A 15948-nucleotide genomic window follows, 5' to 3' on the forward strand; every position below is an offset into this window, starting at 1 on the left:
ACAACACAGAGAGAGAAACATCTATGCCCAGAGCGGGATTCGAACCCGCGGCCATTGGCTTCGCAGTCAGACACGCTAACCACTCGGCCACCTGGCCGGCCACATATATATATATATATATATATATATACTTTATGTTTAACTCATAAAACATTTATTTCTTAAAATTTTATTGAAAAATAAAGAAAAGCATTCATGTATATAAACAAAAGTAATAGATTATGATTACGATTTTTAAAAAACATTTTTCTCATACTTGATGTTTCAAGTGAAATAATTAGTTTTTATGCATTCATCTTATTTTCATTGTTTAAAAGATATGTTTATTTTTACATTTCTGAAACTTATTTACGCTTGAAATTTTTTTTCTTGAGAAATTTTTATTTTCAGTGAATTGATTGTTTTCATTGGCATAAAAAATGTTTGGAGAAATTATTTTCCTATTTATTGTTTCATGTGTTACAGTTTCTATGATTTATTGATTAGTAGAATTTATATTTTTGTTTTACTATAATGTTTAGGGTTAAGATAAAAATGCAATTAAAATACTTTAAAAAAAATTTCTTCTAAATGTAACTACAATAATTCTTGAAATTATTTTTTTAATATATGAATGCAATTGCGGTGTGGAAGAAATTATGAATTAAATCAAGAAATGTTAAAACTAATAGAAATAATTTTTAAAAAAAATAAAATGCTTGTTTTTTGTAATTTGAATTGAAGAACAAACAGGCATTAATACTGACAACAAACAGACATTAATACTCATTTCATTCGCATGGTTATATGTCTATATTGGCATTCCAGAACACAAGAATTTTTTGATTATAATTATAGAACTACTTTTCAAAGCTACTAAAAGTTCAGATTCGCCAATTTTAATGACAATCTCTAAGATCATAGGAATATGTATGAAGTTAAAAAACATTATTTTATATTTTTAGCTCTTTTTTTAAATTATAATTTTTCTAATTTCTATTTTTTAATTATTATTCTCCACTTCAAAAACGTGGTTTTCAAAAACATTTTTTTTATTTAGATTTTTTATTTTCAGCTTTTTAATTTTGTGTTTAAAATTATGTAATTGGTTTTAAATACCATGATAAGATAACTGCATATTTATTTCAGTTTCATTTCACCTTATATCTCAAATTCAAAGTTTTTATACGTACCTAAGAATGATATCATATCAAAATATTTATTATGAAATATGCAAAATAATTTTCATAAGATCTATATATAAATATTAAATTAAATTTATTTTTATTATATTTAAAATATCTTTTTCAGTTAATATTTTGAAATTAAATATATAAATCATTTTTTTTTCTGGAGATCCTAGTTGTCGCATTAATATCATTTCCCTCATTGCTTGTTCATTGCATGGTGTCTTGCCAGTAAGTTTTGAGCAATCGAGGTCCACTATTCTTAATCCGTTCAAGGATCGAACACGGCTTAACACGACATATGCCTGTCCTTTAGCAAATAGTTTAGATCCAAAATATACAACAGCACTGGCCATCATACACCCTTGCATTTTAGGGACTGTGCAGGCCCAGCACAGTATTAGTCAGATCTGTGTTCGTTCGATTGTTCCTTAATTTCTGAGGACTGGAAATTCAGTGGATTTTGGCTTGATTAAATGAATTCCATCTCTGCCAAAGTCGACACAAATAGCTGGAATATCGGTATCGTAGACCTGATCACGTCGAAATAAAGGGCAAATAATTTCAGTGATAGTGCCCATGTTACCTTTCACAAGTCCTTTCTCTACATCAATATTAGAATGAAGCATCACTCTGGCTCCGTTGAAAATTGTGATATGTTAAAGTCTCTGTGATATGTTAAAGTCTCTGTGATATGTTAAAGTCTCTTGTTACATTTAAGTTCTGCTGAGTTTCAGTCACTTCAATAATTTCTATATCTGAGCTCGATCGAGGAAGCATTTCAGACAGTTTTTCACTAACTTCAAAGATATCGAAAGCAAATAATGTGGCATGTCCTTTAAAACCGTATTGACCAAATCTGCCCGGAAATTTAATAACTTTGATGTACGGAATGATGCGGTGAAGTAAATGTCGTTCTGGTTCAGTTAGTGCTGCAATTTCACCAGGAATATCATCTGGTAGCAAGTTATTTCAATACGCCTTAGATGGAGCATGACTTTTTGAGCTTTTCAAGTGCGTATTGCATCGATAGCATACAAGCAAATCATTTTTAGCGACAAGTTCCGGTGGCAAGTATGGCTTTGCTGACGTTAAACGATATTTAACTATTTGATTAGGGTAGCATTTCTTCTGGCAGATATCACATCACCTGTCGCAATAAGTGTCTATGGTTGAGTAGAAATCTGCCCCATCAGTTACCCGTTGAGCATAAGCCTCACGTCCACGCCTTAGTCTTTTTTCATGTTCCTGAATTGACTCTTCAGCTCTTGATGTAGAGTTTCTCAAGCGATTTGATTCCAATCGAGAGAAACGTTGATTAACTGTTCTATTTGCTCTTGTTTCCCGATGTCTTCGTGCGTCATTGTTAAGTCGAGAAGAACGTGCATCCTCGTTTAATCTCGCTTGAGCCATTCGTTGTTTATCTTTATTCCGTCCGACAACACACTGATTTTTCGGAACTTCTGCCGCTTGTTTACGCCGGTTAGCTAATCTTGCAAACGTATCTGCTTCCGATTCTTGTTGAAGCGTCTCTAACCGCTTTTTTTTTCCTCCAGTTGTCGCTTGCGTTGAGTGGCTGTTTCTTTCGCCATCGTAGAAAATTTATTTCTTTGTCAAGATTCGATTTATAAGGTCAAGAATCTATATGGAGTAGAAAGAAATACTTTTTTTATTTATATATGTATAGAAAACACACATGAGAGCGCTCACATATACTTTATTCTCTTTCTGTACTCATTTCCAATAAAACACTTCCTTCACCTGTATACACACAATCTTTTTTTTTTTGGTCAAAAATATTTTTGCAATGAATATCATCAACAAATGCATACAATATATATGAAATAATACTTTGAAAGAAATCATCATGCATATATCTACATACCGTAGGTACCTACTGCGCGTGTCTAGATATTATAGGTATTTATTGCGACTGTCTGTATACTATAGGTACTAATTGCACAATTTTTAATACCTTAAGTACTTACAGTGTATGTCTACATACTATATGGCCTATATCAAGCCTGGAAAAATCATTGGAATAGACAAAATAATAAATTACATGAAATTTATCCTCATCTTAATAATTGTAAGACATTAACTGTTGATCGCAAAACCTAGACTTTAATTAATAGAGTATGTTTCGGGCATACTCGTTTTACGCATATTCATTTACTTGTAGCCGAACCTGCACCCAGCTGTACTCTATGTCAAGTTGACATTTCAATTAAACACATATTAACTAACTGCAGGACGATTCAAATATTTGAGGAAGAAACTTTTCGGCAGATTTTATCCCAATCTTTCATCCCTACTTAGTGACCCTATACATCACAATCTAATCAAGTTCATCAAAACAATAGGACTGTATTCACTAATATAAGTAAAAGTGCAATTTTTTTACCTAGTGACTGGCACAGTATAGCCACTTCTGGCTCTTGTGCCATTAAACTTTAACTAACAAACCAACTACATACTATAGGTACTTACTGCGCATGTTTATATACTACAGGTACCTACTTGCGCATGTCTAAATAGCATGGGTACTTACTGCACATGTCTATGTAGCTCAATTACCTACTGCGCATGTCTAGATAGCACAATTACCTACTGCGCATGTCTAGATATCATGAGTATTTAGTGTACATATCTATAATTCATTTAAATACTTTTATGAAGTATTTTATCCAATGTTCATCAAATTTAATCATTCAAACAAATGTTTTGCACTATATACATTTATATTAGGGTGAAGCGGGACAAAAATGAACAATTTTCAAAAACACTAAAGTTTTTCGGACAATTTTTGATATTTTATCTGATATGCAAAAAAAAATTAAGATATTTATTTTTACTGTAGATGAATTTAAAATTTTGTCTTGCTGCTTTTCGTTAAATAATATGAATTCCTTTTTTGCCTCGCGTCACCCTATATAAAATCAACATTCACGAGCTTGCCCACAAGTCTCATATGTTATTATTTACTCACATCAAACATTAAACTTTGTTCACTCACTGTACACAAAGCTTTCACGATTTTTTCAATTAATAAATGCAATTAATAAATGCACGCAAAAATCGGCGTAATTGTAGGACATGCGGTACGCACGACTCATCCGTGAGCCATGAAACGACTTTTATTTTTATTTTTTCCGCAAGGACAGTCACTGGGTCGTGCACAGCTCAACATTGCGGCAGCACATAAAAATTTTTTATGACGCACTGGCAAGCTGTGCGCCAATTTCTGCATGTCATTTTAATTAAATTTAATACATATTAAAACTCACACACGAGTGCGCTCATGCGTCCCATATCCTTATTTTTGTACTCACTTCCAAAATCTCAATTTTTTCACTCACTGTACTCGAAACTTTTCAACTGACATGTGAGACTAATTTGAAATAATCGAATCGACAACAAATGACAATCGCGAAAATATTAATTTTTCTTTAATTTTAATTTTGTTTACTTTGTATGTCTTCTTTCTCTTCATTTTCATGCATTGTCATCCAATTCTGAATTATGTGCCAAATTTGAAGTCTCTAGCTAGTCGAGAAGTTAGTTTAAAATCGATTATAAAATTCCACCCAAACAGACATACACGAAGGCAAGTTAATAAAAACGTGTTAAAAATATTATCAAATGAAACAAACTTTGAATCATGTAAAAAGTGTGTAATTTTTAAATTAAAGAACGTAACTTGCAAAGAAGAAGGATTAATAATTATTTTTATAAAACTTTAACAAGATATTATACTTTGTAATAATTAATATAATCTTATCAAAGATTTATAGAAACTTTAAAGAATTCAAAACTTATTAAATAACATGAACTCAAACATATCTTTTAAGAGCATTATTTTCAAATACCACAAAAAGATTGACACTTTCATATTCAAAATTTTATTAGACTTGTCTTGAATACTACAGAGTACATAAAAACTTCACAGTTGCCATAAAACATGTTAAAGTTCGCTTAAATAACATAAAACTAAGTGAAAGGCGATTAATGTCTTTAAAGTTTTCAACAATTATGAAAGTATACTAAAACCATATATGTATAAAACTGTTTTGATTTAAATATTACTTTTAAGCAGTTTTGGATATAATATGTAATGAGTATTATAAATAAAACATTTAAGTACAAAAATTAAGAATAATTCAATATTATTTAATAAAGTAATTACCAGTGAATAAAATAATGAGCTTAAAAATATATAAGTAGTAGACAAATGTCTCCAGCATTTTGTGATGAGGCTTTTTGGAAAAGTCTACAGTATTTTTCAACATGTCTGATATTCTTTTCAAATTAATTCCAATCAGGCTGTAACTTTTAAAGTAGTTGATAATTACGTGATACCTCAACCAGACTGAGTTTGCTTAAGCTCAAGCTATAAGTTTTTAATAAGGTAACATTTTGTAACTAGCCTAATAGTACATGGGCTCACTGCAGTAAACCTCTGAAGTATCAGATTGATTAGAAATTACTGAAAACTTTTTCAATCAGCCCTTCAATTTTCAATTAGTTCAATACAAAATAACGGCAGCTATTTGCCAAGAATTATATCATTCAATTCAACTGCAACTTATATATTAACGGCAGGTCAGATCTCACATGTTTTTATTAATTTAAGGTTTCAAACTTATTTTAACAAACTATAGATATAAACTATTTTTGGCACACAATACTTGACACAAAAGTTGTTCATGATTTTAAATGTTAAGTTTTTCTGTCATCGAAACTATTTCTTTGACAGAATAATGTTTTCTTCACTTCATTTCATATCTATCGAGCATGTGCTTTGCAAAATGGTTTTCCCCCTTTGGCATAGAAACTTTGGCCCTCTAAGTTCTTCTGACAAACCTGCAAATAAAATCAAATGTATACAAAACATTTTTTATTATAGTTGTCTTAACAAAATATATGTATTTTTAATTTCTTTATGTGCCCCTACAAAATAAAAACAAGAAACTCTCTAATTCTTTTTTATATTTTATTATGTAGAAACAGAATTAAAATATATAAAATTTTCAGCTTTTCAAAGTAAAGCTAATAAAGTTTTTAAAATAAAAGTTCAAACCTCTTCAAATGTGCTTTATATTTAAAAAAAAATTTAAAAAATATAAACACAACATTAAAATGGGTCCTCGCAATAACTTAAGAACTATTAGATTCAATTTAGATTTACAATTCAAAATACAAACGTTTTTCTTATTTATTAAAGTTTTCTTTATTGCTGATATTTTTTCAGTCACATTCAGTGACATAGTTAAATGGCATTGAAATTTGATTCCCCTTTTTCTTGAATAAATTTCATAATTTTTTCATTTTTCTTTTAAAAATATTTGCAAAGAAAACTTTTAAACTCTACTGTCTTTCTTATGATTATTCTTTTTGGCAACCAGATGCTCTTATCAAAACCATGCTAAATTGACCAACTTTGAAATCATTTCCAAGAAACTGCTGAATAATTTTTCAAAATTGATTGTTGAATCCTTATACTCATAATAACATGTTGTCGAAAAATACGCAATGTTATGCAATGTTGATGAACTTAAATTAAAATTTAAAATTTTTAAAAGAAGTTTCAAAAAAATAATTTTACATGCAAAGTTTCATATAGGATTTTAATAATAAAAAATTAGAAAAAAAAATTTTTATCAGTAATTTTCGAAATTGAAACAATTGCTCTAAAAGTGGAAATAGCTCAGATATTTTTTTTACTTAAAAAACAATTTAAAAATTTATTAAATTACTAATCAGAATATTAATTAAATTAGTAAATTAAATTATTAGTTAAAACATTTTAACTATTTAGGAAATACAAAAACTTGACGGGAGAAGTTTTTAACATTTTTTTTATTTTCAGTTAATTTGAACATAAAAATTTGAAGTTTATTTAACAAAACATGAAATTTATTTCTTAAAATTTAGAAATAAAATAATTTATTCTATTTTTATAAATTTGAACTCACACCTTTTTAAACTTCTATTAGATTTTTGTTGTATTACTGCAGTTCATATTAATACAAAATTTTAAATTTGAAACATATGTCTTGAGCCAATGATAAAAATAGTAAATTCCAATAAGTCCTTCAAGAAATTGCGAGTGCAAGTTGTAAGACCAACTTGGACAGCAAAGCTTGCTCCTGTTAGCCAGTGTTAACTCATTTCGTTATTTCTTTTATTTCTGTAATTTTGTTTTAATTATTGCAATATCAAAACTAACTGAATCTCCAAAGAGTATCATGCACTCTAAAAACTGTACCACTGATTTCAGAGGTAAAAAGGAAACATTTTTGCCTCTGAATTTAAAAGGTATATTGTATTTCTCAAATTTAAAGGTACAACACCACTCATTTTATACTCTTGTTCGGCTTTATGAAACCGAATTTCAAAGGTACAATAAATATCTCCCTCTTAGTTTTTATTTGTGTACCATTTAATGCTACATGTATTTAAGTTATATTGTGTATTCATGTTTCTAACATATTTACATAAGGATATTTTGAGACACTTTTATTGTGCATTGGCTAGAAATGAACAAAGTTCAATCTAACAATTATAAATGGGTGCTAACTCACAAAAGTTATAAGATAGCATATTATGCATAAGTTTTGTTCTACGTGATAAAAGACCTTTTAATATTGATGAAGTAACGTAAACTTAATGTCAGCCAAAAAGTTCATTACTGAAGTTAATAGCACTGGATGATTTCAATTTTAATGCTTTGTATGTAATCCATATCATACTCTGGCCTTCGCGAGATAACTTAAGAGAATGTTGTTTGTAATCCATATCATACTCTCGCCGTCGCGAGATAACTTAAGAGAATGTTGTTTGTAATCCATATCATACACTAGCCATGTCATACCTCGGAAGGCACTTTTCATCACAAATTTTGATGGTACTTTTTTTAGAGTGTAGGAAGAAAGGGTTACTAGTTTTACATAAAATCACTTATAACACTTACACTGCACTTGAAACACTGAGAATGATAGTTGTTGTTCAGAGCTTCAACCCAACGATCACCAGCTTCTATGGGAAATCCACAGCCCACGCATTTAGTTGTGAACAGCTCGTTCCAATCTGTTTACAAAAAATAAATACAAATTAAAATGCTAAAGTCATTGAAAGAGTTTCCAATAATAACACATATTTGCCCAGAATATTAGTTTTGTTGAAAGCTCTCTGTACCTTTCTCACAGTATGGCAACCCGTCTTCCAAGTAAAACGAGTTATTTCCAAATGGTTTTTTGCAATAAGCGCAAATAAAACACTCCGGATGCCATTGTCTATCCAAAGCATTGAGGCAATCCTGAAAGAGTAATTCGTATTTATAGATGCTAAAGATAGACAAGTAATTATTATTCATAGATTTTAAACATGGATAAGTAATTCTTATTTATTGTCGTTAAAGATAAACAAGTAGTTCTTATGTGTAAGCATTCAGAGAGGTGAAAGTAATTAATAACAATCATAGAGGGTGGTATAGTAGCTCTTATTTGTGGAAGAAAAGTTAGGAAAAAAGTTTTTGTCTAGGAAAAACAGGTATTTTTAGATGGCGATAGTGACAAGTAGTGACGATAGTGACAAAAGATGGCGATAGTGACAAAAAATTATTCTTAACTTTAAAAAGATTATAACTCCAAAATGGTCGGTTTACCCATACATAAGTAAGTTCTAGATCAACTTACATTAAATATGCACTTAAACAGAAACTATCACCAGAAACCGGGATTAGCGACGTTTTAAAAAGAGGTTCTCAGCTCAATTTTATTTAACAAACCAAATTTTATTTTACTTTATAACCGGAGTTAAACAACCAACACAATTATGAGTTTCCAACTAACAGTGTTCAACTCCTTGGCCTTGTAATTTTGAACCCAGCCCGGAGGAAAAGGGAACTTCTGGATTAAACATTGGAATAAACTAGACTTCCTGGATAGCTGGTTGATGCGAATTCCGCATCCGGCTTGCACCAACCACAGTGCTGACGTGAAATATCCTCAGCGGTAGACGGACCAAGCGTTGAAGAGTCCCCTTGCCATCAGGCCAACCGTGGGAGATTCTCGTGGTCTTCCTCTCCATGTATCGCAAATGTGGGTTAGTTTCATCAAAAAGTCCTCCACGAAGGCAAATTCTCCCAATAATTGGTCCAGGAGTTTCCTTGTCTTCTGGATTGGGTTCAAAACTACAAGGCTACGGAGTTGAACATTAGTAATCGTAAACCCAAAAATTGGGTCGGCTGTTCCACGACGGTTATAAAATTATAAAATATCAAAAACATGAAATGTAAGTATTTTTTAAGACAGAACGAGACTGGAATTTAGTTTTGAGGGATAAAATTTGTTTTATATGTATTTTCAATGAAGCTTAATAAATTAATAAGTTTTTAATTGTCTTTTCTACTTTGCAATTGCACTGAAAAATATTTTTTATTAAATCATCGGTGATTCAACTTGTTTAGACCCAGACCACCTGATTGTTACCTGACATATTGGAAACTTTGCCCCCATGTTTATACAAAATTATTCCTCACTTCTTGCGGCACCTTCTTTTCCATGTGATGTGAAATTATTAATTCTTTTAAACTTTGTAAATTTCGTATATTTAATCAATTAATCCATAGTTGAAAATATTTTGTAATCTCTTACACGTAATCTTTCCAACTATTATCCGCATCTCTCTGATGCTGCACGAATTTCTGCCTAAATTTTTCCTCATTCGATTTTCACCACTCCTTCACGTAATCATAATTTTCGTATTCTTCGCCGGATACTCGACCATGGGTAACAAATGCCAAAGATGTGTCATCCATTCCAGTTCATGAAATGCTTGCCATTTTGGCAGTCATTCAAATGACGCCAAGTACAGTACTATGTAAGTAGTCCTTGAATCGAAACTCGGCATTACATTTAATATATCGGATGTGCAACTATGCTACATGTTTATCCTCTTGCTTTCTATTAACAGCACTGTTCCTCTATGACCCCAGTTCTTAAATTTTCTAGACACAACTTTGCCTGTAACTTTAACTCAAAACGCTGTTAATTGTTTTCGATTTCTTTGACTTCTGCTTCTTTCTCTAATCCCTTTTTCAACAATCTTTCTAGTTGCAACTTCGTCTCTTCCATTTTATAAGTTTTGTCGTTTACAATTAAATTCCGTATCCAGGATTTAATTATCTCAACAGTTACTTTTAATTCCAATCCCCACGCCATGGACACCAAATCACTTTTTTATTCTGTCAACAAAAAATGACGTGATTCTTCTACTAGTCTTTTCTAAGGAAGACATCAATGTTAGTTATAATTCAACTTCAAAAGACACCACGTTTCACGGAACTGCAAAGTCTGNTTCCTATATATATATATATATATAGTAATATTTAATCCTTGTAATTGAGTTTCAAAATTAATTTGAAGTCAAGACGTCTGATTTTGAGACTTTGGGCAGCTCTATAAAAGTTTACATATTGCGTACAATGCATAAATTATTTTGAACATAAATTACAGACGTGCTTAATAACTTAATTTGTTACTTTCAGTATATCATTTCAGAAATACATGCAGTTATTACATTATAAGTAAAAATGTCTCCATGCAAATTTCTCATGGAGTAACTGTAAGTTTGTCAAAAAGCGTAGAGCATTATTATTATATCAAATGTTTTGAAATAAGCAAATAAAACTTCTCACTTTCAATACACATAATCCTAAATATTTTAACCTAATAAGATATTATTAACCTAATAAGATATTATAATAAGATATTATTAACCAAATAAGATATTATAATAAGATATTATTAACCTAATAAGATATTATTAACCTAATAAGATATTATTTCTGAATGGAATTCCAGAAAATGTGTTTAATAAATGCCCTTCTCTAGACAAATCTTTTATCAAAATGTCGTGTTTAATTTCAATAGGTAGGGAAGAGATCTGGAGTTTAAATCTAAGTCATTTATATGTTGCTGTATTGTTTTATTTCGCAAGGTTTTACTAGGAGAACAGGCTTACAACCTTTCAATAAAGCGCGAAAAGTTAATTAAACAAGATTAGAATAAATTAGAAAATACTGCCTTTCAGAAAGAACTCGAATGTAAATAATAATCAAATAAAGCTACAAATAGTTGGCATTGTTTAGGTTCTAAAAGTATAATACCTTGTAACAAAAATTCCTTGTTGGTTAATTTTCGTTAAATGTTTTTAATTTCAATCATTTTTCCTTCTGAAGGAAATAAAACAAATTAAGTGATTTTGTGGAAGGAATAAAAAGAAAACACATAATATTTTTTTCATCAACTAAACCCTCTAGAGGTAGTCTGAATTTGGGTCGAATTCACAATCTCAAAGAGTATTCGCAATTTTAATTGCAGGTTTGGTTTCGCCATTTAAAAATATGCTAATTTGATTCAGTTATTTCATTTATCAAATGCCAGCCAGTTGACTATAAAAAGTCATTAGACTTCTTGCCCTTCCAATATTTTTCAGCATCTACATTTCCAACAACACAATGTAATGCACTTGTCAGTGTAAAAGTCATTCACGTGCGCAGTTGAATACAAATAGGCGAATTGACAATTTTGAAATGAAAAAGATGGGCACGAATACAGTCATGCTCGGTCATAAGTTCAAAAGTGGCAGTTGCAGCTAAGCGTGCAGCATCTGGAGCATAATGGGAACCGCTGCTGTGAACATTTCAGCTCTTTTCACTTAAAAAGCCTGCATTTGCAGTGAGAAAAGATTGCCTGAAGACTGTATTTATTTCTAGTTTTGGCACATTTTTGATGAAATTCAAGTTATATTGCTTCCTTTCTTTGCCAAATAGTCTGCTCTCTCATTTTCTTCGATATCACAATGGGAGGCCATCCACAAAATAAACACTTTACGTGGAATCTGCTTGTTGAATATGAGAATTAATTTTCACTTGACAAAGCCTGGATGTTGAATCTGTTAAGATTATTACAGCTTTTTCAAAGAAACTCTATCGAAGAAGAAGCTGATAATATAAACTGATTCAAGTTCACCGCTAAAATGAGTAGAAAAACTTCCAACTTGTTGATAGAAGTAAATGCGCATGAGAAAAGTCTAAAAGGGAACCGCACGTGTTTATATATTGTCATTCAGAAATAGATAGAGAATATCAAGGATATTCTCATGTATAGTCTCAGTGCAAAAATCTGTCTTTTTAATTTTCTGATTAACACTAAACCTGACATTAAAGTCCATGAATTTCATGGAATTAGCAAAAGCGAACAGTTTAATAGGAGTATTGTTAATTGTTCGGTAACAATCAATGTCCGGAATTTATTGGATTGGGGAAATTTATTTATATTCCTTTGGGATTTAAGATTACGTTCTCGTTAATGATCCTAGTCACCCCAAAATAAATTGTTAGTACTCCAATTTTATCAGTAGATATTTTTACTTTTGGTTCCCAGATGAAATTGCAATCGCAAAAAGAAAGATGAGAACAGTTACGGTCAGTTATATCGAGAAAACCAGTGGTCTCCATCACCATTATAAAATTTGTGACCAAAATTCCTATTAAACTTAGCAATAAGTTTTGTTTGCGAATAGTTAGTAAAATATTAAAGGTTAGTTTAAAATTGGATCGACGTTTCCCAAAACGAAAACTAAGTTTAAATTTTGAAAGATACTATCTAAACATCGGTTAAATAAATTGGGAAAGTGCTTTTTTTAGTTAAACATTATTATATTTATAACTCTGAAAAAGTCAAGATAAAAATATTGAGAGATGGTCCTGTCGCTTAAGACTTCTTAAATCGAATATTAACTTTAACGTAAGGCAATTAAATATGAGAAAAATGTACGAAATAAGAACCATGGTGTTTGTATAAGGTTTGAAATATTGTTGTTGTTGTTGTTTTGTTGACAAAGAAATGACATTTGGTGACAAATTAGTGAAATGATGATATTGTAAAATACGTTTTTAGAAATTTTCCTCCCTATACAAATTAAATGCTTCGTATTTTAATTAAAGCCTTCAAGTTTATTAAACCGCTTTGAAACCTTAAAAACTTTAAAACTCTAAAATTGGAAACAAATATACTCGAAATAAAGAAGAAGATCAAAAAATAGTTAGATGATGTAACTTAAAGTCTAACCATAATGATAACTTCGAACTGGAAAGGCACAATGAAGGAATATGCAACCAATATCTAGAACTTACCCCCTTAATTCTGACATTGCATTTATTACAAATAGGTGCCAAGAAAGCTTCATAGCAATTCTCACAATACAACTGGCCTTGTTCTTCCACAAAACCAACTTCGATAAGCTGCGTTTTGCAGTGAAGGTTATTGCAATGGAAATGGTCTGGGCACCATGTCCTGTTCAGTGCAATTATAAATGGTCCTCTGAAAAAGGAAATATGAATGACATTTAACTTGATTTCAATATTTAAATTATAAATTGTAAAAAAAATCACTCAGCATCACATTTATTTGCATTAATTAAACAATATACTATTAAGGAAACAATTGAAATTACGACGTGCACCATAACTTTATATGAGTCATCCAGTTGTGATTTTCAATCATCAGCGCCATCTAGATTCTTCAACTTTAACTTAAAATAATTTCTGCTACAGTCTTACCAGGCATACTCTATTAAATAAGCAATTTTATTAGGTTCTGTTGCTTACATTGTTTTACTGAAAATAAATACACCGTTTATCATATAAGTTATATTCATTTCAATGAAAAATTCTAGATGTTTGCAAATGGACGACTTGTACGTAAAACAGAATCAGTATGGTAACCGGTTAAATCAAAATAAGTCATATCATTATAATGGATTTTGAATTTAATCTGGTTCTACTTATATTGATTGTACTATAAACTAATTAAGTTTAATATAGTTAGTTTAGAATAGAATAGTTATGATGATTAATATTTACAAATTTAGTTAGTAGAATAGTAATAATTTATTAAAATCATATGCTTTTAATTATAGTTACTTGATAGCTTGTGAATAATGAATGTTTCTTGTAATTTAGTGAAGGAATAAATAAATTGCTTAGATTTTCTGGAAACAACCTTTATTGATCTTCATATCTTATTATGGCATGATATATATTAAAATAAATTTTTAAAAAAAACAGATACTTATTTCCAAATATTTCAAATCATTTAAATACGTTTCATTTACTTCATATTTTCAGTAATCACTCTTGCTCAATAAAAAAATTCAAATCAGTTTTATTTAGAAACAAATTAAAATAAAGCAAGATTTGTTTTCATCTTTGTCCGAAGTTATTCCATTTTATATTAGATGTTAAAAGAAAGTATTGTTTTACTTCATTGAGCGATATGGTAGTAGGGCGAACCTCATACAATCGCACGTTTTTAATCAATCATTAAATAACATATTGAACATTGCTAGGTTTTTTGTAGGTTCATAAACCATCATAAACCATAAATCACTATTCAAATTTGCTAAATATAATGTTTTTTTAAAACATGATACTTCTTGAACTTGATAGAATGATACCATTGCTCAATTTTATCCAATACATGGTTCAATTTAGCCCATTATTAGAGTTGCAAAAAATTTGCCCGCTACTATGGTTTGAAATACCAATATTGCTGTTCGGCCACTTTTTCAGAAAGTATAGTATGTCTTTAAACATTAGACCACGCTATTAGTAACTTTTAGAATTTTCTATTGCTCACTATAGAATCTCATGGATACATTTTAAATCAGATATGCTTAATTCATCAACTAAAATGAGCTTTAAGTATATTTAAAAGGAGTGAAAAATTAATTCTAAAAGTCAAAAAAATAAACCTTAAAAGAATTTAATTAACAAACTTGTTTGTTGAAAATACTAATTGCAAATATTCGCTTTTATTTCCAAACCATTAGCAATTGTATTTAAGCATTAAGATTCTTCAGATTTTATTACATAAATTATGCAATTAACTATTTTTAATTTACCTATGTATTGAGATCTTTTTATTGAAATACATCAATGAAATTGGTGCATTTCTTAGAAACTCTCTTGGTTAATCGACCTAATCTAATGATACTTATTAATATACTCGCAGGTTATACACTACCGGTCAAAATTTTGCGAAAATTTTGAAATCTACAAAAAAAAGGTCTAAATTCAAATGCTCATAGAACTGCGAAAAATCTTTCAAATTGCATGAAAATTTGATAAGTTCTAAAATGAACTCTCTACAGTTAGTTACATATGATCAAATTGCAATACTTTGTTTTTTGCGAACTGAATCAAGCTTTTTATCATGAGTTGTTTTTATGGTGAAAAAAGTTGTTAAGTTTAAACACTTGCCAAACTTGCAAATCTGCACTTTCTGTTAATAGAAAATAGTTATTTGAACCGTTCTATGTAAGCCCTCAAAATTTCAGATTGATTAGATTTTTTTTGACGAAGTTATAGAATTTTGAAAAACATGTGTACTTTTCTCGATTTTTGAGCATTCCACATATGTGGTCTTTTGGTCTATACATCTTCTAACAAAGAACTTTTTAATTTTAATGTTTTTTATACAGTCGAACCCCGCTATAGTGAACCGCCTGCGGACTCAGTAATGTGTCCACTATAACCGATGGTTCACTATATCCAAATTTTTTAAAGAATATTTTTTGCATAAGACAGTTGAATGATTGAAAATCGGGTTTGCAATTTTACATAAGTTACTTAAAAAATTATTAACTTATTAACAGATAATAAAGCAAAAATTAATGAAAAAAGTACTTACGTCGCTAAATACTAGTTCTAATT

At 29.9% G+C, this 15948-nt stretch overlaps 1 protein-coding gene across 2 annotated transcripts in view; it reads right to left on the reverse strand.

Annotated features, from left to right (window-relative positions):
- Positions 1-5045: 5045 nt before the first annotated feature.
- The window catches only part of LOC107438117 (PDZ and LIM domain protein Zasp), a 50515-nt gene continuing 39612 nt past the window's right edge, over positions 5046-15948 (reverse strand). For both annotated transcript variants that reach the window (XM_043055039.2, XM_043055040.2), the window contains exons 12-15: positions 13369-13555; positions 8364-8484; positions 8140-8255; positions 5046-6029 (exon numbers count right to left, since the gene is read on the reverse strand). In XM_043055039.2, coding sequence (XP_042910973.1) covers positions 5952-6029; positions 8140-8255; positions 8364-8484; positions 13369-13555 — 502 coding nt within the window. In that variant the 3' untranslated portion in view covers positions 5046-5951. The remainder of the gene's footprint in view (positions 6030-8139; positions 8256-8363; positions 8485-13368; positions 13556-15948) is intronic.

This window comes from Parasteatoda tepidariorum, chromosome 3 (genome assembly GCF_043381705.1).
Source record: "Parasteatoda tepidariorum isolate YZ-2023 chromosome 3, CAS_Ptep_4.0, whole genome shotgun sequence".
Taxonomy (NCBI): domain Eukaryota; kingdom Metazoa; phylum Arthropoda; class Arachnida; order Araneae; family Theridiidae; genus Parasteatoda; species Parasteatoda tepidariorum.